Genomic DNA, 25699 nt, shown 5'->3' on the forward strand with positions numbered 1-25699 from the left:
TTATTTTGCAGACCATCCAAAGCAGTACTGGAGGAATGGAATCCGTTCACATTTTCACCAAAAGCGTTGTCTTATGCAGCTACATCATGATTTTTCTTCATTACATTTGCATATCAGTATTTCAAATAAGTTAACGTTACGGGATTGCCACGCTGCAGCTTGCGGTTTAATTCCATCATATCAATGGACTCACTTTAATCTAGTGGTTAGAGTGTATTAGTGTGGACTTGTGGAGAGAATATGTGTCTCGAAATTATGTTGTTATTTAGTGATATAAAATTAGTTTGCAGAGTTTTTTTGTTAAAACCAGTCTTTCTTAAACATTCTATTATTCAAGAACAGAAGAAAATTAATCAGGCCCCCATTAATGTTAAGTCTGTTAATTGCAATAGGTATCTACTCGCATACTGGTTGAAACAATGTAGCGCTTCCGAATCCAACACTGTGGAATTTATTACTATTATTCCGTGCTGTCTATCTTGGCCTCGTAATCCCTTAAAACATGACGAGAATTAAAAACTTACAGAATATGAATATCGACCAACAGTGCATAAACACATTCTCGTCATATTTTGAGCGGACTGTGAGGTCAAATTACATTGCTACGTTTCACGTACAAATATACTGTTTGATAATGTGAGCTAACAGACGCAACGATCTCTTTTCTGGCAAATTGTTCATACTTCTTTGTTTTCTATTGGCTACTTCAACATCCGTGAGTGACAGATTGAGAAAATAATTGGTTCAAATTGGTTCAAATGGCTCTAAGCGCTATGGGACTTAACATCTGAGGTCATCAGTCCCCTAGAACTTAGAACTACTTAAACCTAACTAACCTAAGGAATCACACACATCCGTGCCCGAGGCAGGATTCGAACCTGCGACCGTAGCAGCAGCTCGGTTCCAGACTGTAGGGCCTAGAACCGCTCGGCCACAGCGGCTGGCCAGTAAATAATTGCATATCAGAATTGCGAGTGAAACACTCTGAGTCCACGAAAGGAAGAAAGTAACTAAAGCATTTATAGAAAAACGTGAAACCCTTTTTCGCTTTCAGAACAACCAAACGTCAAGTAAACTACTTTGCGTCTAACTAATATGCCAGTAAAAGTCAGCCGTCCGCTGTGGCCGAGCGGTTCTAGACGCTTCAGTCTGGAACCACGCTGCTGCTACGGTCGCAAGTTCGAATCCTGCCTCGGGCATGGATGTGTGTGATGTCCTTAGGTTAGTTCGGTTTAAGTAGTTCTAAGCCTATGGCACTGATGACCTCAGATGTTAGGTCGCATAGTGCTTTTAACCATTTCAACCATTTGAAGTAAAAGTCAAAGAATTGACTCCAAGGCATGGACCCCTAAGTATAAATATGTACACCGTGAGGTAGTAACGCTTATGTAACAGGAACATAGGCGGATGATTCCGCAGATGGAGCTCTACTCTGTTCTCATGTTTGATGTAATAGTACTAATGTTCACCAGGCGTGTACCAGACAGACTTTCGGACTAATTATTGGTAGTAAGATTACTCTTTCAGTCACTAAAAAAATAAAAATAATTCTGGACCATCAAGAATCTCGTTTATCGTCCTTATCCTTATCTGTGTTTATTTGTATTTTTCCGTGTACGCAGCTCTTCCTCGAAAGGATATGGAACTGACCTATGGTGAGGTCATAGCGATTAGTCCAACACGTAAATACGGAGATGGCCAGTCGTCTCTGTTCTGTAGGAGACACCGTCACCGATCCTCGTCATCGTAAGTAAAAGTCAGCTTTGTGAAATGGCAGTACTGTTACACACTAAACCTTTATCAAGCCCTGAAACAGAAGAAATTGAAGTGTTTGTTTCAATAGAATATGATGCCACTTTTCAGAGTACTTTCTAATTACAGTGTGATCTACTACCATGTACAATTTTGATCCTAATGCTATTTACACTTATACGAAATCTGGTATCTTCATATACAAAAATTCAGCTCGCGTATGTTTGCGCTCGTAAAACTCGAAAAGTAGTCAGTCGATTGATTTGAAATTTTGACACAATACTGCAATGGAATACGTGTGTTACACCTATTTTTAATACAAATATGTAACGTATAATGGGTAAACATTCTCACCAAAAATCTCGAAAAGTTCTTGACGGCTTTACTACAGATTCTCTCACGCGCGTAATTAATACTTGAAACAATCTTCCTTTTCGGATGAAAATGCGCTTCAAACGAGGCTCGACCAGTTGTACAGGAAAACGCGACGAACTTTAAAACGATTGTGTAGACCTTTCTACTTCTGAAGTCGTTTTTGGGTCTGGATGATGTCTGAGAAATTGGTAAAACTTCATTTGATTCTAAAATACGTAAATTTGCAGGGCAAATGAACTATGTGAAAATTGAATTTCGAACGGAAGTGTATGGAGCTCATGCTATACGATGTGAAATCCAGGTTACCCAGTACATCACACAATTCGCCTGCGAGAGAGCAGTCCGTTTTCAAAAATATATACGTACACTGTCTGACTGCAAAACAAAATGATTCAGATTAAAATTGTGAACTTAAATATAGGTAATCACTTGTAAACAATCACTATACCAGAATTGTTATTTTAATTAAAGAAAAATGTACGTATAAATTAAGACATCTGATTTTGTGGTAAACAGCCTGATAACTTACACGTCAGCACTTTTCTGATATCTTTTACTCATATGAAATATCTGAACTGGTATTTTCACAAATACTTTCCCAGAATCACTGTACCATACAGTCGACATGATTTTGAAATTAAATATCTTGGCCTACCTGTCCCCACGGTACGTTCATCTGTTCTGCTACCTCTCACTTTTAGGAAAATGAAGAAACTGTCAACAATCAAATTTCATTTGTAGTGCTTACGAAGTGCAGTACAAGACAGTATCTTATCACTTTTCATAAAAATACTTCCTCAGCACAGAACTCTCGATGTGCAATGTGAGTATCCAAAGCACATTCATAAAGCTAAAAATGAAAAATGAGAAACTAAACTTAACGACTCTTAAATGAAAACAAAGATTTCAAGTGTAACTATGCTTCCTTACCAACAATACACTCTTTCACAAATTTCTCACAACTAGACAAGTTATCAAAAATTTTTCTCACTAATTTTCCTGTGTAAACTTACTTTTCTTGACATTTATTTCAATTATAAGACAAATCCACGTTCTGCACTTTAAAGCTTCTTACCGTAAATTTTATCCGTACACAATGTTCTAACAATAAACACTACACAGTTACGAATATATAAAAAAGCTAGATTACTTTAGGAAACTTCCCTTCTGTCATTCTCACATTAATATCAACTCAGTTCCACGAGATTTTTCCTCAGAGTAAATTAATACAAAATGCTTTTCAAATAATGCTGACTCTGCTACAAGGCAGTCCAGCCCTCATTCTTCACTAGGCAAGTACATAGCCAGATTGTCTAACGCACACTGACCGCTTCTCTGACAAAGTAAAAGTAGCCCCTCTGCCAAAATCTGTGGCTTAATGAACAGACTTAGAAAGAAATGGTTATACCTGTACTACACAGATTCAGTACAATAATCAAATTCTCAATGGGTGGTGTTTATACTATGAAAATAATTAATATTGCGCAACAAACGGAATACATTATATCTTCACTAACAATTTACACTACGAAGAATAGAAAAATATATCTCCTGATACAAAATTAAGGATTTTCAATAGCGCTCTAATTTATGCTGCAGGTATATGGCCAGAGCGTCGCGCAACTACCATAAGTTACTTTGACCCGTTCTATCGCTTATGCTTGCAGGACAAAATTACTATAACAGTATTCCACAGTGTTATGCAGAGGTGGCATCTTTATCAAATTACAGAATAACATGTATGAGATTAAAAAGTGCGCTTCTCTGATTTTTGTCGACGTCTATGGGAATATATGCCACTGTGCACTAGCTCTCCTGTTAAGCAAACAAGCCTATGAGCATATGCACTGACCTCTGCTAATCCAACGTGACATTTATCCAACAAACACGAGCGCAGTTACGGCATAAACCTTAAACAATTTTCGTAAATTTATCCGTCTATTGATATTCTATTACAATTATTTTTAGGATATCTTTTATTTTTAGAGCTGTACTTGTGAAATTTCACATTAGTCTCAGTGAAAGATCTCAGACGTGATTTCGTATTTCTTTATGTTTTGAATACTATATACAAGAATGTAAATCGTGAAATCTACGAGATTTGCTGTAACATAATGCGCTGTGAGATTAAAAAGTAGTTGTAGTACTTTTATTGATCTTGGGACCCTTTTCGTAACGATATTGGACATGACGTAGATTCTCGACGTGTTTGGGGAAACGACGGTCATTGTTTTCGACGTGATACAGACGACTTCTACGACACGAAGTTTTCAGCTGGAATGTTGGTGCAGTGGGTAGGGTCGTGGACGCTCAGTATTGCGCCCTGTGTTCGCAAACCAATTACTTTTTTGTTTTATTTTGTATCCTGTATTTATTTATTTTTTCATTAATCTACGTATACGTGTAGAACTTACTAGACGGATGTCTCTTATCGAATTGGGGGATACAGGGGCGCTATATAAATTGTAAAATTACAACATCGTTTTACGATAAGTGTCATACATACATTTATTATATCTTATTTGTGTGTATGTTATTTTCAGCGTCACAGTCTTTTTAAACTTTCACATTCTTATATTTCATTTTAATGTCAATTCTTATATTAATTCTAGCAGTCCTATTCTGTTTTTATCTTTATTTCTGAGGAATAATTGATTCATTCCCGTGGATGATGCCACTCGTAGAAGCATTCGAGACAAAGAAATTCCTAACACGTCGACCAGCGTACGACGGCAGGTTTGTCGCAGCGATATTCCTTCGTATGGACCTCATTCGGGGAGGAAACGTCGTTAATATTGCTGAAGATTTCGCACATTGTCAATAATATGGTCACAAACCATACAGGACGGATCGCCTTATGGAGAACTGGTACTTGCAAACAATTGTGAGCCAAGATTCACTACAGGAATCTCACCGAAAACAATTTCAAATAATGTTCTCATTCATTTATTGGTCATTTTAAATACAATTAGTAGATGCATAAGGGCAACGTAATTGCACTGTAGATTTGAAAACATTTATGTAGTACACATCTACTGACTTGATTAGATAAATGAAAAACAAAAATTACGTCGCCAACTTTGACCGTCGTTTTCTCAGAAACGCTTGAGTACCTAAGGATAAACCGAGTCACGATTATCTTCACCCCTCTTGCACTGAGTAGCGTTTTTGCGAAATCGGCTGATGGCATTTGCTGTATTTTCCTCGTTAGTTCTGCTTCACATGATCACTATTTTCCCGAGTCTGTGTCCATTTACACAGTGCAAGTAATTTTGGGTACGTAAAGTTGTCTTTAATACAACAGTATATTCCATTATTCTGCTGCGGAGAGCCGCATATTGTGCTCTTCATATAGATGAGACATCCTTCTTTGCTAAAGTGATCTTTTGTAAATTATGATCAACAACCACGTTAATTGTGCTGCAAACTCGCTGTGGATTACTATACGAGCCCCATTGGTCACTGGAGCCTTCTAGAACTAGAGCGATTTGAATTCAAGTTCTATATCCCTAGTACATACATTTACATCTCTCATATTAGAAATTAAATTGTAGCAACGTTTTTTACCTTTTTCTGGGTGAAAAATATTCGATTACATATTAAAAACTTTCGGCTTTCGCTTTGCTACTGTACTTTTCGGGTCACTAACAGTCATATGACCACATAAGGCTGTTTCACACAGTTTAGCATCCGAAACAACAATGATAACTTTGATGTGAGATGCAAGTGATAGACATAAAGGCTGTCTGGTTCCAAAAGCCCCATCTGCTTAGGCAACCGAAAATCATACGAGCAACCTATCTTGTGGCCAAGACAGACTCGAAGCCCACGCCTACTACAATAGTACAAGTTTATATGCCAACTAGCTCTGCAGATGACGAAGAAATTGAAGAAATGTATAATGAGACAAAAGAAATTATTCAGATAGTGAAGGGAGACGAAAATTTAATTGTCATGGGTGACTGGAATTCGGTAGTAGGAAAACGAAGGAAACGTAGTAGGTGAATATGGATTGGGGCTAAGAAATGAAAGAAGAAGCTACCTGGTAGAATTTTGCACAAGGCACGACTTAATCATAGTTAACACTTGGTTCAAGAATCATAAAAGAAGGTTGTATACATGTAAGAAGCCTGGAGATACTGATAGGTTTCAGATAGAATATATAATGGTAAGACAGAGATTTAGGAACCAGGTTTTAAATTGTAAGACATTTCCAGGGGCAGATGTGGACTCTGACTACAATCTACTGGTTATGAACTGTAGATTAAAACTGAAGAAACTGCAAAAAGGTGGGAATTTAAGGAGATGGGACGTGGATAAACTGACTAAACCAGAGGTTTTACAGAGTTTCAGGGAGAGCATAAGGGAACGATTGACAGGAATGGGGGAAACAAATACAGTAAAAGAAGAATGGGTAGCTTTGAGAGATGAAGTAGTGAAGGCAGCAGAGGATCAAGTAGGTAAAAAGACGAAGGCTAGTAGAAATCCTTGGGTAACAAGAGAAATATTGAAATTAATTGATGAAAGGAGAAAATATAAAAATGCAGTAAATGAAGCAGGCAAAAAGGAATACAAACGTCTCAAAAATCGACAGAAAGTGCAAAATAGCTAAGCAGGGATGGCTAGAGGACAAATGTATGGATGTAGAGGCTTATCTCACTAGGGGTAAGATAGATACTCCCTACAGGAAAATTAAAGAGATCTTTGGAGAAAAGAGAATCACTTGTATGAATATCAAGAGCTCAGATGGAAACCCAGTTCTAAGCAAAGAAGGGAAAGCAGAAAGGTGGAAGGAGTATATAGAGGGTCTATACAAGGGTGATGTACTTGAGGACAATATTATGGGTATGGAAGAGGATGTAGATGAAGATGAAATGGGAGATACGATACTGCGGAAGAGTTTGACAGAGCACTGAAAGACCTGAGTCGAAACAAAGCCCCGGGAGTAGACAACATTCCATTAGAACTAGTGACAGCCTTGGGAGAGCCAGTCCTGACAAAACTCTACCATCTAGTGAGCAAGATGTATGAGACAGGCGAAATACCCTCGGACTTCAAGAAGAATATAATAATTCCAATCCCAAAGAAAGCAGGTGCTGACAGACGTAAAAATTACCAAACAATCAGTTTAATAAGTCAAGGATGCAAAATACTAACGTGAATTCTTTACAGACGAATGGAAAAACGTAGAAGCCGACCTCGGGGAAGATCAGTTTGGATTCCGTAGAAGTATTGGAACACGTGAGGCAATACTGAACCTACGACTTATCTTAGGAGCTAGATTAAGTAAAGGCAAACCTACGTATCTAGCATTTGTAGACTTAGAGAAAGCTTTTCACAATGTTGACTGGAATACTCTCTTTCAAATTCTGAAGGTGGCAGGGGTAAAACACAGGGAGAGAAAGGCTATTTACAATTTGTACAGAAACCAGATGGCAGTTATAAGAGTCGAGGGACATGATGGGGAAGCAGTGGCTGGGAAGGGAGTGAGACAAGATTGTAGCCTCTCCCCGATATTATTAAATCTCTATATTGAGCAAGCAGTGAAGGAAAGAAAAGAAAAATTTGGAGTAGGTATTAAAATCCATGGAGAAGAAATAAAAACCTTAAGGTTCGCCAATGACATTGTAATTCTGTCAGAGACAACAAAGGACTTAGAAGAGCAGTTGAACGGAATGGATAGTGTCTTGAAAGGAGGATATAAGATGAACATCAACAAAAGCAAAACGAGGATAATAGAATGTAGTCGAATTAAGTCGGGTGATGCTGAGGGAATTAGATTAGGAAATGAGACACTTAAAGTAGTACAGGAGTTTTGATATTTGGGGAGCAAAATAAGTAATGATGGTCGAAGTAGAGAGGACATAAAATGTAGACTGGCAATGGCAAGGAAAGCGTTTCTGAAGAAGAGAAATTTGTTAATATCGAGTATAGATTTAAGTATCAGGAAGTTGTTTCTGAAAGTGTAGCCATGTATGGAAGTGAAACATGGACGATAACTAGTTTGGACAAGAAGAGATTAGAAGCTTTCGAAATGTGGTGCTGCAGAAGAATGCTGAAGATTAGATGGCTAGATCATATAACTAATGAGGAGTTATTGAACAGGATTGGGGAGAAGGGAATTTTGTGGCACAACTTGACTAGAAGAAGGGATCGGTTGGTAGGACGTGTTCTGAGGTATCAAGGGATCCCCAATTTAGTATTAGAGGGCAGCGTGGAGGGTAAAAATCGTAGAGGGAGACCAAGAGATGAATACACTAAACATATTCAGAAGGATGTAGGTTGCAGTAGGTACTGGGGGATGAAGAAGCTTGCATAGGATAGAGTAGCATGGAGAGTTGCATCAAACCAGTCTCAGGACTGAAGACCACAACAACAATATCCTTAAATAATACAATCAGCAATGGAAAACTAGGAAAACTAAGGTTTAACGTATCTTGTTCCGTCCATCATTGGTTTTTTGCTGCCTAGGTAGCAGAATTCCTTCACCTTCTTCGTGACTATCGATCCTAATGTTAAGTGTCTCGCTGTTCTCATTTCTACTACTTCTCATTACTTCCGCCTTTCTTAGATTTACTCTTAATTCATATTTTGTACTCATTAGATTGTTCATTCCATTCAGGAGATCTTGTAATTCTTCTTCACTTTCACTCTGAATAGCAAGGTGATCAGTATATTTTTGATATCTTTTCACCTTGAATTCTCTTCCATTCCTGAATATTTATTCTGTTTTCATCATTGCTTCTTCGATGTACATATTGAACACTAGGGGCGAAAGACTACACCCCTGTCTTACACCCTTTTTAATCCGAGCTCTTCGTTCCTCAATTTTCACATGGAATGGACTGGATCCTCTGATCCAACTGAACAGATCATTGACTGGAAATGGTAGAGTTCGGCTACTTGGAGACTCTTATCAGCCATTCATCAACTTAATATTCCCAAACAAAGATGAAATTTTCATGGATAAAATCGCGCTACATCACTAGGCCACAGTTGTTTGCTATTGGTTTTAAGAACATTCTGGGTAATTCGAGACTATTATTTTGCCACCAACATCACCCGACATGACACATAATCGAGAGGTCAGTTCGTGCACAAAATCCTGCAATGGAACACTTTCTCAGTTATTGACGACTGTAAAGTCAGCATGACTCCATATTTTTTCTGCAGCGGACTTCCAAACACTTGTTGAGTCGATACGACGTCATGTTTCAGCACTATGCCGGGTAAGAAGAAGTCAGACGCGATATTAGGAGATTTCGCAAGATATTTGTAACCTTAGTGTAATGTGTATCCGCAGGACATATGCCTTTCGAGTCATTTTTGGTAGTGTAAACGAGGAGAGGTTTTGCCGATCGGGAAAACACTTACTTGTATTCTAAGTTCCCCAAGATAACCGTAGCCTAGCACCCTGTGATGGAAGGGCTATATAGATCCATAAAAAAACCTATCGTAACAATTGCATTCTAAATTACGGGAGACATACACCGTTTGAATAATTTTATACACAAAGTCTTTTGTCTTCGTGTGTGGTAAAAAGATAAATTTTTGATAAAGATTTGATGCAAAAATCTTGCAGATTCTGCCAACATGTCTAACTCTAGTGGCTTAAAAACGCAAATGAATTTTATAACGTTTATTTTACTCGTGTTTTTGAGCTTTACCTATTGTCAGCCTTTCCTGCCCGTTCTACCGTCCTTTCTTAAAGTCTACTTCCTAATGCATTGTGATGTAAGAATAAATAAAAGTTAGAGAACTGCAAAATCATTCACGAGAAGAGACTGTGTAATAAATTTGCTTACATATTTTGGGGACAGAACTGCGCTTAAAATGCTGCCAGGGTATAAGCGATGGACACTCGTTCGAAAGAAGAAGATTCAGACACTCACCCAGCAATTCAGATCTGGTTTTTCAGTTGTTCCCTTATACAAACGAATGTTAATACCCGTATGCTTCCTTCGGAAACGTACTAACAAATTTCTGCTCCTTTACGTGCATCATATACTTGAGTTCCTCTTAAATTAACTTAGCGTCACTCGATTCTGACATCTCAATCTTCCTACGCATCTTAACCGTGGAAATTCCAACGCATTTTCCATAACGCTTAATACCAACGGAGGGGTAGGGGCTATTTTGTACCCAGCACCAAATAAACCTAAAGAGCCAAACTCATTAAATGTATTTCTATAAGTAGGGTACAGAACACGACAATATCTTTCAGTACAGTGATAGCAACACCAGCGCGTTTTGCACAGTGTTTACACCGAGTTGAGGGGCACTTTAGAAAAATACAAATTTCACTGATTTTTATTGAGATTCATTCGCAGAATATTTTTCAAAGTTGTATACCGCGTGTTTTCCCTGTTACAAAGTTCTAGGGCCTGTAGAAGGGAATGAGTATATAATATTTTGAACATGAATCCGTGCCCGGAAAAGTTCCGTTTTCGTTCTACGATGGTTTAGGTTCAGATGTGTAACGCGTCCACGACAGCTGAGGTAAAGAGGAAAGTCTCAGAGTTGCTTGCCCTGGTATGCAACGGGGTAGACAGGTTCATGTCTACTACGTCAGAAGACGACGCGATGTCACTTAACGTCGTATGCAAAGTTTGATTTACGATACTTCTGAAGAGGAAGAGGAAGATCTGCTGGCACTAGTTCTGGACGCTCCGCTAGAAACTGAAGATACCAGGCTCTCATTCAAAATATGTAACTCACTCCTCTTTGCAAATCCTAGAAGCCTGTAACGGAAATTTGCGAATACCCTGCAGATGTCTAAGAAGGCTCCTGAAGCTGAAAATATGAATATGACTTTTCTTGTGAAAAGTCAGATTCACCACCAAAACTTAAATTTTTGGGTTGAGTTTTACTGACAAATTTAAAACAGTTACCGAATCTGATACAAGAAATCATAAAAAATAGCAAATATCAAGTACAAGACTAGGTTACGATATTTTCACTACTTGGGCCGAAGTATACTTCCCCCCCCCCCCCCCCCCCTTCATCGTTGGTACTGCAAGACGGACGCACAGTGCAACGCCGGATCATAGGTTTGGAAACAGACGTATCTAAATCCTCTGGCTACTGCAGTGTGAGACTTGTTAGGCCACTGAAGTTCCCCGGCATACAACCAAGTGTCATTGTCTCCTCAAGATACAGGAAAAAGTCATTGAAATTATGTCAACAAAGACAACTTATCAAGCGTCGAACGATAGTGTCCTATAATGTAACGTTCCAAAATCACTTATAAGATTTAGTTCCGGAGGGTGATATAAAAGACAAGAAAATATTAACTATTGTCACTTATTTTTTCGGTTTATAATTCGCATCTTAATTAAGCTTGCCTATCGTAGGTGTTCATTGTCAACCACGTGAATGTGTGTCTTTACGCATAACTGTGAATACAAGATATAATGTTCGCAGCTATAAATAATTAAAACAAAATATAAAAACACCGATTCCTTGCATGAAAGGCGTATGTTTACTGACTTCAATACATAACCAAGCTGTATGATCAACAGTGACTACGATGCTTAAAAGTATTCCTTTCTGTCTGCTTTGTACGAAAGAGAGATCACATAACTTGCTCGCGGCCCTTTAATCTCTTTCCGGTACAGTCGTTTGTCTACACATACCGGATACTACAAGAGACCACTGGAAAACACTGCCCTGTATGGTTATCAGTACAGATGCAAAATAATACCGTGATAATACAAATATCACAAAAGACGTTATTATAGATAACATAATCGTCATCTCAAATTTGTTACAATAAACAAAATTTAAAAAGCAGATTTCAACTTCATATTACCTTCTGAAAATTGTTCTTCTAGCCCGATATCATATTCAGAAACGTTCGCCTCAGCTATCTGACCATGAAAGATGCAGATGGCCGTCATGTGACTTTATTTTAGTAATTACAAAATCAGATCAAAAGAACGTATTGGGTTGTCTCGGTAACTCGTTTAGGCGACGCGGACGAACAAGGAAAAGAATGTTTCGAACAGGCTGCATTCTAGCTCCTGGAAGTCAGTATTCTAATCGAGAGTGAAGCACCCTTTGTTACGAGAAAATCATGAGCCAGCTGTGTGCGTGTAGTTCGCTAGTCTGTTGGAATGATTATGACTTTATATGCTTAACGCCTGAGTTCGATCCACATATTAGAAAACAAATTTTTAATAAGCACGAACAGACGCTTCACCTCTGGGAACAACATGTGAATAGCGCAGGGTTGCACCTTTTTTTTCCAAGTACACATGTCCTTTCCCTACCGACGAGAAGAGAGAGGATGCAGGGTGGAAAGTCGCGGCAAGTTTAAACGCAATCAACAGTAACCGTTCTTACACCACAAATTTTACTTTATTAATAAACCAGTCTACGTAAGGTCACAGAGCACTTATTTCTTATTACATTTGTACCTGAGATGTTGGAAATACATGTGATGGATTGGAATTCAAAGAGAGCTCTGTTCTTTCGCTGATCTGACCCCTTCGGGGTGATACAGTTTCATCTTTTCGTGCAAACTGTTCGAGGTCTCCACGGAACGCACGTGTCTGTGTTCGAATCCTGGTCCGGCTGAAAAATTTACTTCATGTAACATGCTCACAGTAAACTAAAGCTAAATCAAATCTTGGTTTCTAACGTTTTTTCATGAGTTGTCAACAATCTCGTTTAGTGCCAGTAAGACACTGAACTTTTCGTCACTTCGTTTCCAGTTCAAACATGCGTCCCTGTTGCAAATGGTAAAAGAAACCGCTGTTTGACCTCTATTTGTGTCTACAAATCTGGGCGACAGGTGCTGGGTTCAAATGCGGATAAGCAGAAAATTTTTTCTTCTCTTCGTTTCAGTTTCAGTTATGTCTGTTAAGTCTGTTGAATAAGGTCGGTATCTAACATTTGACTGTGCTTATTATTATCGTTATTATTATTATTGTTATGTAACAGTCAGATTATGTGCTGGATTTGAATGACTGTCCAATACATACTTTACCTAACAGTTGACTGTGCTTATTATTATTGTTATTATTTAACAGTTAGATTATGTGGTAGATTTGAATCTTCGTCCAGTACATATTTCACGCTACGCATTTCGATTTTAAACATGCGTGTACTATGTTACTTGCGACTGAAACCATATGTAATATGTTTGATGGTTAATTAACGAGAATATTAGTTCTTCAGTAGAATATCCGGGTCCTGCCACAGGACAAAAAATTTTGTCACGTAATATCAAGTTGAGACTTGCTTTTTAACTTTTGTTTGGTATAATAAGTTTGAGTTTATAACGTTAAAGACTGTGACACCCCTAATAACGTGCTTGCTGATATTTCCATTATCACGGAATTAATTTGCATCTGGGCTGATAGCAATACAGAACAGTCTTGTTTGGCAGTCAGTAGTAGTAACCATTCTATGTAGTCAAACGAGTGTACTGGAAAGAGATAATGGGATCTGCAAGAAAGTTACGTTACGTGTCTTGTATGCAAATCAGGCGGCAAGCAATTCATGTCGTTCGAATACTTCTGAAAATGATAGTCCATAAAAACATTAAAAATTCGGTTTCCCATAAAATACAATTTCATTCATTGTAATATCATTTCATACCCATGAGCATATCATTCTGAATAACATGTCTTAAATAGCGAGATTAGATGAAAATACAGAAACACCGCGAGACATGAGTGCATGAACATAAATGCAGATGCTAGTCTAGGCTGGAGGTTGCGCTGTTGTATTTAAGCACGAACGGCACGTGTGCAGTATCCTCAATACGATGGAAGCGTTCTTCGTGACCAGAACAGTGATCTGTGTAGAGCTATATCACAATTCAAAGAATTCTAAACCGAGCAAGGTGTTGGTTCTCGTATGGCAGGTGGTTCCGTAACCAAGGGAACCGAAGCGTTTGGTGTTTCAAGGCGCACCACAATGAAGATTTATACAGCATACGGGGAAAACGGAAAAACATCATCCGCTAAGTCTAAACGGTGGTGATAATTTGTGATAAGTATCGTGACAGACGGTCATCGCAGGCAATAGTGTTGAAAAATAGGAGGACGACAGCAGTAAAAGTCGTTACAGAACTGAATGTCGGCCTCGTGATCCTTGCCAGCACTAAAACGAAACGAACAGCTCTCCACAAGAGGAAATTGCAAAGTGATCTGGAATTTCAAAACCACGTATCACCGATCCACATTCCGTAACTGGAAAACGTAGTGCTGAAACCATTAAAACTGTCAGCTTCCCATCCAGCGTCCCAAGAGTGAAACATGGCGGGGATTCGGTAATTATCTGATCAGCCACATCGTGGAACTCCATGGGCCCTATGGTTACTCCGGAAGGCACATTACTACCGAGGATTGTGTGTCCATAACGAAATAATAACCAACTAGTTGGATAAAAGAAGTTTAATTTTGTTACCGGTTTCGGGCACTTGGTTCCCTTCTACAGAAGGTTATACTAATCGCATTACTTCCGAGTGTCAACAATAAAGTGCATACAGGTCTTAAAAATATCCAGGAGCAGTAAGTGATACACCACTGAATCCGCTAATGGATTCAGTGTTATGATCATTGCTTTTAATTCACAGAAGGTTGCTTTGACTTTTCTATATACTGAGGCTGTCCTAACAATCGTTTCCTTTTCCATTTCCTCATTTTTTCCTACAGCCATTTCCTTAGCTTCTCTGCACTCCACACTCATTTCATTACTAAGTGACTTGTATTTGCGTATTCCTGAATTTCCCTTAACATCTTTGTTCTTCTTTCATCGACCAACTGAAGTATTTCTCATGTTAGCCCTGGTTACCTTCTATGTACCTATGTTTTTCTTTTCAACTTCCGTGACTGTAATTTTTAAGAGAAGCCCATTCCTCTTTAACTGAACTTGCTACTGAACATTTCTTATCTCAGTATCTACAGCCTCAGAGAACTTCAAGCGTACCTCCTCATTCCTTAGTACTTTCGTACTCCATTTCCTTGCGCGTTGATTCTTTCCTGACTAGTCTATTAAGCTGCAGCCTACTCTTCATCATTACTCAGTTGCTGAGTTTATATCTGCTCCTGGGGACTCCTTACAATCCAGTATCTGATTTCGGAAGCTCTACCTGAAGTCTTTCCGTGTCTCCCGCTATTTTCCAAGTACACCTCATGCTCCTGTGATTCCTGAGCGGAGGATTGGCTATTACTAGCTGAAATTTATAGCAAAACTCAATTAGCCCTCTTCTCTCTCATTCCTCATACCGTATCCACATTCTTTAATGGTGGCTTATTATTATTATTTATTGTTTGTTGGGTGTATTCATTATTCTAGCTTTTAAAATGTTTGAACTCAAATACAAGTGTAAACCAGATTAAAATTATCTTTGGCTAAATGAGTCGTCAATTAAAGCAACAAAATTATGTACTTGAAAAATTATGTAATAAATATTTTTAAATATTGAAATTTGAATGCAATTCGCCAGACATTACCGCCATATTTTTTACCTAGGCTCCTCTGCCAGGATTGTCTGTTGGCGAGTATAATTTTGGGACGTGATTTACGCCTAAAAGTTACCGGACTTCGTTTTATGAAAAGTGAAATTTTAGATACAGGTTCCATTCTGAAAGCAAACCAAACGTGTTACACTGATTCGTGCCGTTAATATGCGACCCACACAAAGTAAGCCACATTTAATTATCAAATTCATGAAAAAAAGCGGAGGAAAAAAGGTATTATTAGTCGTAATAACAAACACAATAAAATTCAATAGTTATTAATATGCAAAATGAGCACGAATAGCAAAATCTCTACGTAACATAGACCAAGCAATATACACTCCTGGAAATTGAAATAAGAACACCGTGAATTCATTGTCCCAGGAAGGGGAAACTTTATTGACACATTCCTGGGGTCAGATACATCACATGATCACACTGACAGAACCACAGGCACATAGACACAGGCAACAGAGCATGCACAATGTCGGCACTAGTACAGTGTATATCCACCTTTCGCAGCAATGCAGGCTGCTATTCTCCCATGCAGACGATCGTAGAGATGCTGGATGTAGTCCTGTGGAACGGCTTGCCATGCCATTTCCACCTGGCGCCTCAGTTGGACCAGCGTTCGTGCTGGACGTGCAGACCGCGTGAGACGACGCTTCATCCAGTCCCAAACATGCTCAATGGGGGACAGATCCGGAGATCTTGCTGGCCAGGGTAGTTGACTTACACCTTCTAGAGCACGTTGGGTGGCACGGGATACATGCGGACGTGCATTGTCCTGTTGGAACAGCAAGTTCCCTTGCCGGTCTAGGAATGGTAGAACGATGGGTTCGATGACGGTTTGGATGTACCGTGCACTATTCAGTGTCCCCTCGACGATCACCAGTGGTGTACGGCCAGTGTAGGAGATCGCTCCCCACACCATGATGCCGGGTGTTGGCCCTGTGTGCCTCGGTCGTATGCAGTCCTGATTGTGGCGCTCACCTGCACGGCGCCAAACACCCATACGACCATCATTGGCACCAAGGCAGAAGCGACTCTCATCGCTGAAGACGACACGTCTCCATTCGTCCCTCCATTCACGCCTGTCGCGACACCACTTGAGGGCTGCACGATGTTGGGGCGTGAGCGGAAGACGGCCTAACGGTGTGCGGGACCGTAGCCCAGCTTCATGGAGACGGTTGCGAATGGTCCTCGCCGATACCCCAGGAGCAACAGTGTCCCTAATTTGCTGGAAAGTGGCGGTGCGGTCCCCTACGGCACTGCGTAGGATCCTACGGTCTTGGCGTGCATCCGTGCGTCGCTGCGGTCCGGTCCCAGGTCGACGGGCACGTGCACCTTCCGCCGACCACTGGCGACAACATCGATGTACTGTGGAGACCTCACGCCCCACATGTTGAGCAATTCGGCGGTACGTCCACCCGGCCTCCCGCATGCCCACTATACGCCCTCGCTCAAAGTCCGTCAACTGCACATACGGTTCACGTCCACACTGTCGCGGCATGCTACCAGTGTTAAAGACTGCGATGGAGCTCCGTATGCCACGGCAAACTGGCTGACACTGACGGCGGCGGTGCACAAATGCTGCGCAGCTAGCGCCATTCGACGGCCAACACCGCGGTTCCTGGTGTGTCCGCTGTGCCGTGCATGTGATCATTGCTTGTACAGCCCTCTCGCAGTGTCCGGAGCAAGTATGGTGGGTCTGACACACCGGTGTCAATGTGTTCGTTTTTCCATTTCCAGGAGTGTATTTTATGACCGTACCAGATAATGGCTGAAAAGGAAGAGAGCGAACAAAAAAGTTGCGAGCCCTTATTCGCTTGAATTACATAGATAATCCAATGACAGAGATATTAATTTCGTGTAATCGCTGTGTGTATTGTCAAAGATAAAATCGTCTCAGCGCTACTGCGCGAAAACACACAGTCACGAAACCGCTAACACTTGGGGAAACATTACACATCTCCATAAATTTTTAAAAGTTTGTCAAGTCTTTGTAAGAAGTTTTAAAAATTTACATCGCTTCATTAACTTTTAGTGTTTACATTGTCCTTTTTTGCATGAATTCGTCGTACATTGTATTTCGTTTTCGTAGTACTTCATCAGTTTATAGTACATCAGACATATAATAATATTAATAAGTCTCTGTTCATTAGTGTGACAATTAGTGATTTATTCGTTGTAGAAGTCTCTGCACCATTCTTGACGATAATTTGTATGGGATGTGAAAAGTTTTTTGAGTCAACTGTACATTTTAATTCTTTTGATATGTTACACCTCGTATCTAGTAAACTCATTTTTATGAGAATGGTAATTTTAAAGTCTTCCTCACCTCCTCCCCCTTCTTGGATAAATTCCTGCATGCTCAGACAGTCCCCAACATAGCCGTAATAGGTACATTCCAGAAAAGAAGCGGGAACGTGTTGTCGTAAATTCAATATGTGTCTCGACCACAACACAGATTTGCCATTTGCTTGACTCTTTTTAACTCTGATTGTCAACGTAGCAACGTAGGGGCAATCACGGGACGATACTACGTCCTGTTCTAAAGTGATTCTACTTACAAAATATTTTCAGATGTGCCATTTTGACTGTAAATTAAGTTAAAGATTCATGAAGAAACGTACTTTGAGAAACATACGGCTTACTCGTGTATGTGTCATTTCCTGCTTTAGGAACTTCTTGACTGCTACAGTGTCTAGCGGAAAAAGGGAAGCACCCCGAAGGGGGAGACACAACAAAATGAAATTTTACGGCGTGAAAGGGCTTGGGCGATTATTTCAGTCAATACAAAGTGGAGCAAAAAACTTGGCATTACGAGCTTTGTTACCAGTATGATGTCACACCTTCTCTGGCCTAGATGCATGCTATTATTCGTCTAGAAAGGGTCTCGTAAAGCCAAAGTGTCGTCTCCTAAGGCTAGCTGGGCCACAAGTGATGAAACTGGTCCTTGATATACTGCATACTGGTCATGGGACGGAATGGACGTCTCAGCTGAGGGGAATGGACGTCTGAGCTGGTCCCAGACATGGTCTACTGGAGACATGGAAGTGCAAGATCACGCAATATTGCCCTGTTGATAAATGGCGCCACATTACCGTCGCATGAGAGGTAATACATGAAGATTCAAGATGTCCATGAGGTACAGTTGTGCCATCAGAGTTCCCACAGCTATAGCCAACCGTAACATGAATTCAAGCCGTGTCCTGCAGCCAAACTCGATGGTTTCCACACCATGACGTCTCTCCAAAACACTGCAAGAACGGAATTTCTCCTCAGCTCGCCGCAATACTCGCCAGCGATGGTCGTGCAGAAGCTCGATTCATTGGTAACACACTACCTCGCCATCCATCAGCAGTACGCGCTTCTCCGCCAGGGCATCCCTCCAGACGCAGCCACATGTGCTGTGATGTTAATGGCAGTCTACGCATGGGACGATAATTCCCTGTTTCGGCTGCTGCCAGTGTCCAACCAACGTTTGGGAAGGATACAGTTTACTGCAGGGAGACCATTACACGTTCTCGGAAGGCACGCGCGGATGTGCTATGTACAGAATATGGTGATCCTCCCTTCGGGTTGTCAGACATGTTCGATAAGAACCTTGACGACGATTATGCTTGACCTCACAATGTCATGCAGTCCAATATCGCGCCACTGTCACAAGCGTGTGTCGCCGCAATCAGAATATCGCGCGATTCGACCAGCCGATATAGCTGAGACCCACGATGACACGGCTTTCAAACTCAGTCAGGTGCCGACAACGTGTTCTCACAGGAGTACGCAGTATATCCGTGTCCTTCAAACTGATCACGCAGCATCGGACGTTGCTCACGCTCTTTGTGCTCCAAGGTGACAAATGACGTAGGGCAGCGATATGGTGTAATAGGGCAGTGCATTATCGGAGCTGTCGTTTGTACCCACATGATTCATGTGAAAAAGTTAACAGGCTCTGAATTCGTAATGGCAGTTGGAGCTAGACGCACTGTACATCCAGTTTCGGAAATCGTTACGGAACTCAGTATTCCGCGGTTCACAGAGTCAAAAGTGTGCCGAGAATACCAAATTTCAGGCATTACCTCTCACCACGGACGACGCAGTGGCCGACGACCTTCATTAATGACCGAGAACGGTGACGTGTGGACAATGCGGCGAAATCTGGCATTAACGCTATATGGCAACAGACGACCGACGTGAGTGCCTTTTCTAACAGCACGACATAACCTGCAGCATCTGTCCAGGGATCGCGGCCGTATCATTTGACCCTAGACGATGGGAAAGCCGTGACTTGGTCAAATGAGTCCCGATTTCAGTTGGCAAGAGCTGGTTTTAAGGTTCGAAGCTCGCGCAGCTAAGTAAAGCCATGGACCCCAATTGTCGACAAGGCTTTGTGAAGCCTGGTGGTGGCTCGATAATGGTACGGGCTGTGTCTGTATGGAATGGTCTGGGTCCTCTGGATACTTGGGGACCATTTTCAGCTATTCATCGAAGTGAAGTTCTCCTGGTGACAATGCGCCATGTCACCGATCGCCCAACATGAATCCCATATATCATTTATGGAACATAGTCGGAACGTCAGTTCGTGCATAAAATCCTGCACCGGCAATTATGGACGGCTATAAAGGCAGCATGGCTTCCTGAGATTTGTTGACTCCATGCCACGTCAAGTTGCTGCACTATGTCGGGCAGAAGGTGGTATCCCATGAATTTTGTCAGCTCAGTGTGTACCCTACCAAGGCTGGTTACAACACTCAGCACGAGCAACATTTATGCATTCTTGTGACCATTCAATGTGTTGCATTGAAGTGCAACATTTTACACACTCGGCGATGGAGCGTACATATACAGTTACATTGACATTAGACCATGTTTCAAGTATTTTGTCAGGCACTGTGCTTTCGAATCGACCCATGTATCGTGCCAGGGTACTTCGAAGTGTGTCTGTCTCATTTTGTAGAGGGCACTATGGTCTGGGAATGCATTTGGCAGCTTCTGGTAGCACTTCTCATTATGGCATCGCCTCGAGAGCTTCTCGCAGACGACTGTGTGTCTTCCTCTGCAAGCGGTGTTAGCCTCTGGGCGAGCAGCTTCCGCAACCTTACGGGCCACTGGATTACCAAGGTGGGTGTAGATTCCTCTGTCGCTAACACTACTTTCACACTAGACAAACTCATCAGTTGTGTGGTCTGTTACAGGCGGCTCTCATCCGCAAAAGTAGACGAGATATCAGCGAGCTGCCGTTTGAGCAAAGGCCGCTGCATTACGACATCGACATTACCCGTCAAAACTGTGGTGACGACGAAAAACTGACGACAGTTTTCACTGTTGTAGGTCAGTATTAAATATCACCAAAGGGGCTTCCGAGTTCCCGCAAATTTTTGTTTTAGTGAAGTGTAGCTTCACCTCCGATTGCCAACGAAGACCAATAAATGGAGGAAAATTTTGTTTCGATGAGAATCAAAGACTTACAATGAAATGCTGAAATCCTTTCATGCATACGTATCTCGTTTCTATTTCTGCTTCTTTCCTTGCGAATTAGGCTCTGTAGCGAATAATGCTTGTGATACTCGATGACGTTGTTGGTTTCCATTTCCTTCCATGCTCATACCGTGTTATTCGCACTTCTTGCTTGTACGTATTCAGGAAGACGGCGATTCAAACCGGCCATCCAGTTTTAGATTTTCCGTACTTTTTCTGAATCGTATGAGGCAAACTCCCGGTTGGTTTTATTCAAGGGCACGGCCGCTTTCCTTTTCTCTACTCCGGAATTGCAATTTCTGCACCATCTCTGACGACCTCTTCTACGAATGCGTGTAAAAAGGAAACTTTCTTCCTTCTAAAATCTTCATACGCTGATGCAAAAAAATTGCAAGACAAAAAACATTTAAAGCAGAGAAATGAAATTGTGGAAATACATTTGTCTAGATAACATATTTAAGTGATCAACACTGGAAGATCACAGAATAATGTAAACTCAAGATAAGCCATTGCAAATGTCAAATGCTGGTACATTAATAACCGGAGTAAGCGCCGAATGATGAATGTTAGCATGCAAACAGGTGCCGGATGTCAGTTTATGGGATGGAGTTCTATGTCTATTGCAGTCGCTAGGCCAATAAAACGGAAATGTCATGTGACTAGGGCCTCACGTCGGGTAGACCGTTCGCCGGATGCAAGTCTTCCGATTTGACGCCATTTTGGCGACTTGCGCGTCGATGGGGATGACGTGATGGTGATTAGGACAACACAACACCCAGTCTCGGAGCAGAGAAAATCTCTGACCCAGCTGGGAATCGACCCGGGCCCTTAGGATTGACATTCTGTCGCGCTGACCACTCACCTACCGGGGGCGGACACTACGCTAACATAGGGACGGTTACAGATGTTTGTGGATGACAGCTGGAGTTTTCATCCGATGATGTCCCATATGTGCTCGATTGCAGATAGATCTCGTGATCGAGCAGGTCTAGCCAAGATGTTGACGCTCTGTAGAGGTTGTTGGGCTACAACAGCGGTATGTGGGCGAGCGTTATCCTGTTGGGAATGTCGTTCATGAGTGGCACCACAACAGATCGAATCAATAGATGGACGTACATATTTGCAGTCAGATGTATGGGATAACCACGGGACTGCTCCTGCTGCCATACGAAATCGCATCCCAGTCTACCAGATGTAGATCCAATATGTCTAGGATGCAGACAGCTTGGTTCCAGGCCATCAACTAGCCTCCTTCTAACCAACACACAGCCGTCTCTGTCATCGAGGCAGAACCAGATTTCATCGGAAAACACTGCAGATATTACCCTGCCAATGAGTTCTGGCTTAAACCACTGATGTTAGTGGGGTCAGTGGAATGGATACTTCTGGGTGCCTGGCTCTGAGCTGTCCTTGAAGTAACCGGTTTGTAACAGTTCGTTGTGTCACTGTGGTGCCACTTGCTGTTCTAGTTGCTGCTGCAAATGTAGTATGATGAACCAGTGGCATACACTGAACATGACGATCTTCCTTCTCGGTAGTGCCACGTAGCCGTCCGGAGCACAGTCTCTTGCGACAGTACATTCTCGTGACCAACCCTGCCAGCAATCTTGTACAGTGGCTACATTACTGCCAGGTCTTTCTGCAGTATCGTAGAAGAAACACCCGTCTTCTCGTAGCACTATTACACGGCCTCTTTCAAATCAATAATGACGTCTTTGTCGTCTTCAAGGCATTCTTGACTAACATTAATTCATCACATGCAGTCTCAAAGGTAATACACGCCCACAGCGGTTACCGCGTGTATTCAAAAGAAACTTATTTTCACCGTCGTAGTGGCGCTACTAGCCCGACTGGCCCGAAACTGGAATGGACATCATCTCTGAGCTGTAGACTTTCGTCTACGTCGCACAGCGTCTTCTTGGTGTTGCGTTTTTCTTCCGTGTCTGTTGTTCACCGCCAAGTTTCAGTGCTCTTACCATCATCAGGTATCATAAGACATGTAAAACAGTTCCTGATTGCATTACGTATTCCCACCTCTTGCTATATGAGGGTATGTAAGGCACCTAGGACTGCTGTCGAACACGATATTTGCTCTGCTCCTCCCGCAGGAGGTTCGAGTCCTCCCTCGGGCATGGGTGTGTGTGTGTGTTGTTCTTAGCATAGGTTAATTTAAGTTAGTTTAAGTGGTGTGTAAGTCTAGGGACTGATGACCTAAGCAGTTTAATCCCTTAAGAATTCACACATTTGAACATATTTGAACACGATATTGTTGATGGTCGGAGTGCTATTGTGTGGGGAGGCATAGTATCTCACGGACGCATTGATCTCCACATCTTTGAACGCGGTACATTCACCGGAAAAACGTTACCCTGAATTCCTACTCCGTGTGCATTTTTCCACCAGTGCATTCGGTCCTGACTTCATGTTTGTGGATGACAATGCGCGACTGCGTCGACAGCGCAGGTGAAGAAGCTCTTGGCGCGAAATGATATTTGGCGGGTAGACTCACCTGCCCGTTCCCCCGACTTTAATCTGATGGGGCAGGTGTTGAATGCGACAGGTGACGTACTGCTGTGGCACGTAAACTTGCATCAACGATCACCCCGCACTTTTCAAACCGCAGTTGTCATCCGCACTGATGGAGGAATGCAACGTCATACCGTAAGAAGTCCTTACCAACCTTGTTCCCAGCATGGAAACACGATGCAGTGCTTGCATTGTCGTACATGGTGACTACAAACGCTTTTTGTAATGTACAGGGACCCATCACAGATCGTGGTGGCTTCATTGTAATTATTGTCTTGGAATGGAAGTGTCTTTTTTGTTCCTCTCATTCCGAATTTATGTCAGTTCCTTTGTTCTATGCTGCACAGTTCTTTCTATGTATAGTCCAAATTTCACCGAGCTATGTTGCTTGGCAGTGACACATGGCGCAAGTTACTTTCGTCCTTAACTTTTACACGCCATTGCAATTTCACATTTTTCTTCCACAGCTGCACTTAAAACTGTGCGGTGTCTCTCATTGACTAACCATAATAGTACCTCATGCAGAGTGAAATGTAATCCCTTAAATAAACAAACGTAAAGATGCAAACGGATGTCTTAAATATTTCTCATTACTGAGGAGTTTTCGAAGGATATGAATGTTGAAAGTCAGCGGTCCAACAATCTCTACATAATCTTATGCTTTTTTTTTAAAGAAAAATTCGTAGTTTTAGGTTGGTACAAGTAGCTGAGAAACTAGTGACTGGGTTGCCCGTTTCTTTTTAGTCAATATTCAAGTAGTGTAGCTCATAAAAAAGGTAAATGTACTTCCAAAATAGCTCTCATGAAACAACAGAGTAAAAATTTCTCCAATAGACGCAAAAATTATATTCACATTATGAAATATTAGGAGGTATTTATGTTGCACTTGTAGTGAAAGTACGTGATGAAAGAGTCAACTGCGACGAATATGCTTTTACTTAAGTAGTAGTGTTCTAGTAATTTTGTTGAATGAATAAACTGTAAAACCACGTCTTCGTATACTACTGTTATTTTTAATTTGTCGCCAGATGATTTTATCTCAAGTTGGTGAAGATGTGTTTGTTATCTTCTACTTCATAATGGCAAAGTGCTACAGTTTTGTATAAGAGGAACAAGTTGAATGGGAGTCCAAAGCTTACATGACAGCTGATTACGTGGAGTTGGTGCAGAAATTAACATTGGACCACTGAAGTGGAAAAGTCTATGACGCATCTGATATTATATGAATAAGGAAAGGGCAGCACCTGTAAAAGGATGAGGGAAATACTCGAGTGAGAAAGATTTACATAAGATAGGTGACATCCCTCATGTTGACTAAACGAAAATTCTAGACGAGTTTCTCAGAATAGTTTCACAGTGTCAAGAAACTTTCAACTGGTTTTGTTACTATTTCCACTATTTTAATCCAGACGCGAAACAGCAGTCAGATAGGGGAACAAAATTGCAAAAAACGAAGTGAAGCCAACTGCATTTCCCAGTAGTGTTTATAGTTATTGATTATCTCTCCGATTATAAAAACGTAACTAGGGGAGAATGAATTTTCTGCATCAAATGAATAGAAAAGTGTTCATGGGAACAGCAGTGCTGCACCAAATGGGATACATCATGCATTATAGTACTTTCTGCAGTACGTGTCAGAGAATTACTATATAGTGTGGAAACGGTGATAATATTTTAGTTGTGTTTCGGTCTTCTTCTACGAGATCAGCGAGAAGAGACTTAGAGATAGAAACGATACATAGGTACTTCGCCTGCTACATCAAGTATTCAATTTTCTTCCACTTCTCTGTCTACTGATGATTAACTTCAGGAACGACTATACTCCTTTTTACCTTACGTTTTGGATTGTAATAATGAAGCAATTATATGCTGTTTTGGGAAAGTTTAATTAACACATTCAGTGTTTTAACAAATATCACACTGTTCTGTCTGAAAATATTGCACTGTAGTCAAATTCAAAACAACAGGAAGATGGACTGAAGGCTTATTCTATGTCCATTTCATTGAGCTATGCCGATCGCCGTGTATTTAAACAAGGTCTTGGTTCTCTATGAGTCCGGCAAATGCAATAAAATCTACACACACCGTCT

The 25699-nt window shown here is 41.2% G+C and overlaps 1 protein-coding gene across 1 annotated transcript in view; it reads left to right on the forward strand.

Moving 5' to 3' along the window:
• Positions 1-1623: 1623 nt before the first annotated feature.
• Positions 1624-25699, forward strand: part of LOC126161594 (hemolymph lipopolysaccharide-binding protein-like) — a 49196-nt gene continuing 25120 nt past the window's right edge. Inside the window, exons 1-3 of the mRNA XM_049917541.1 lie at positions 1624-1746; positions 20563-20726; positions 20801-20936. Coding sequence (XP_049773498.1) covers positions 1695-1746; positions 20563-20726; positions 20801-20936 — 352 coding nt within the window. The 5' untranslated portion in view covers positions 1624-1694. The remainder of the gene's footprint in view (positions 1747-20562; positions 20727-20800; positions 20937-25699) is intronic.

This window comes from Schistocerca cancellata, chromosome 2 (genome assembly GCF_023864275.1).
Source record: "Schistocerca cancellata isolate TAMUIC-IGC-003103 chromosome 2, iqSchCanc2.1, whole genome shotgun sequence".
Taxonomy (NCBI): Eukaryota; Metazoa; Arthropoda; class Insecta; order Orthoptera; family Acrididae; genus Schistocerca; species Schistocerca cancellata.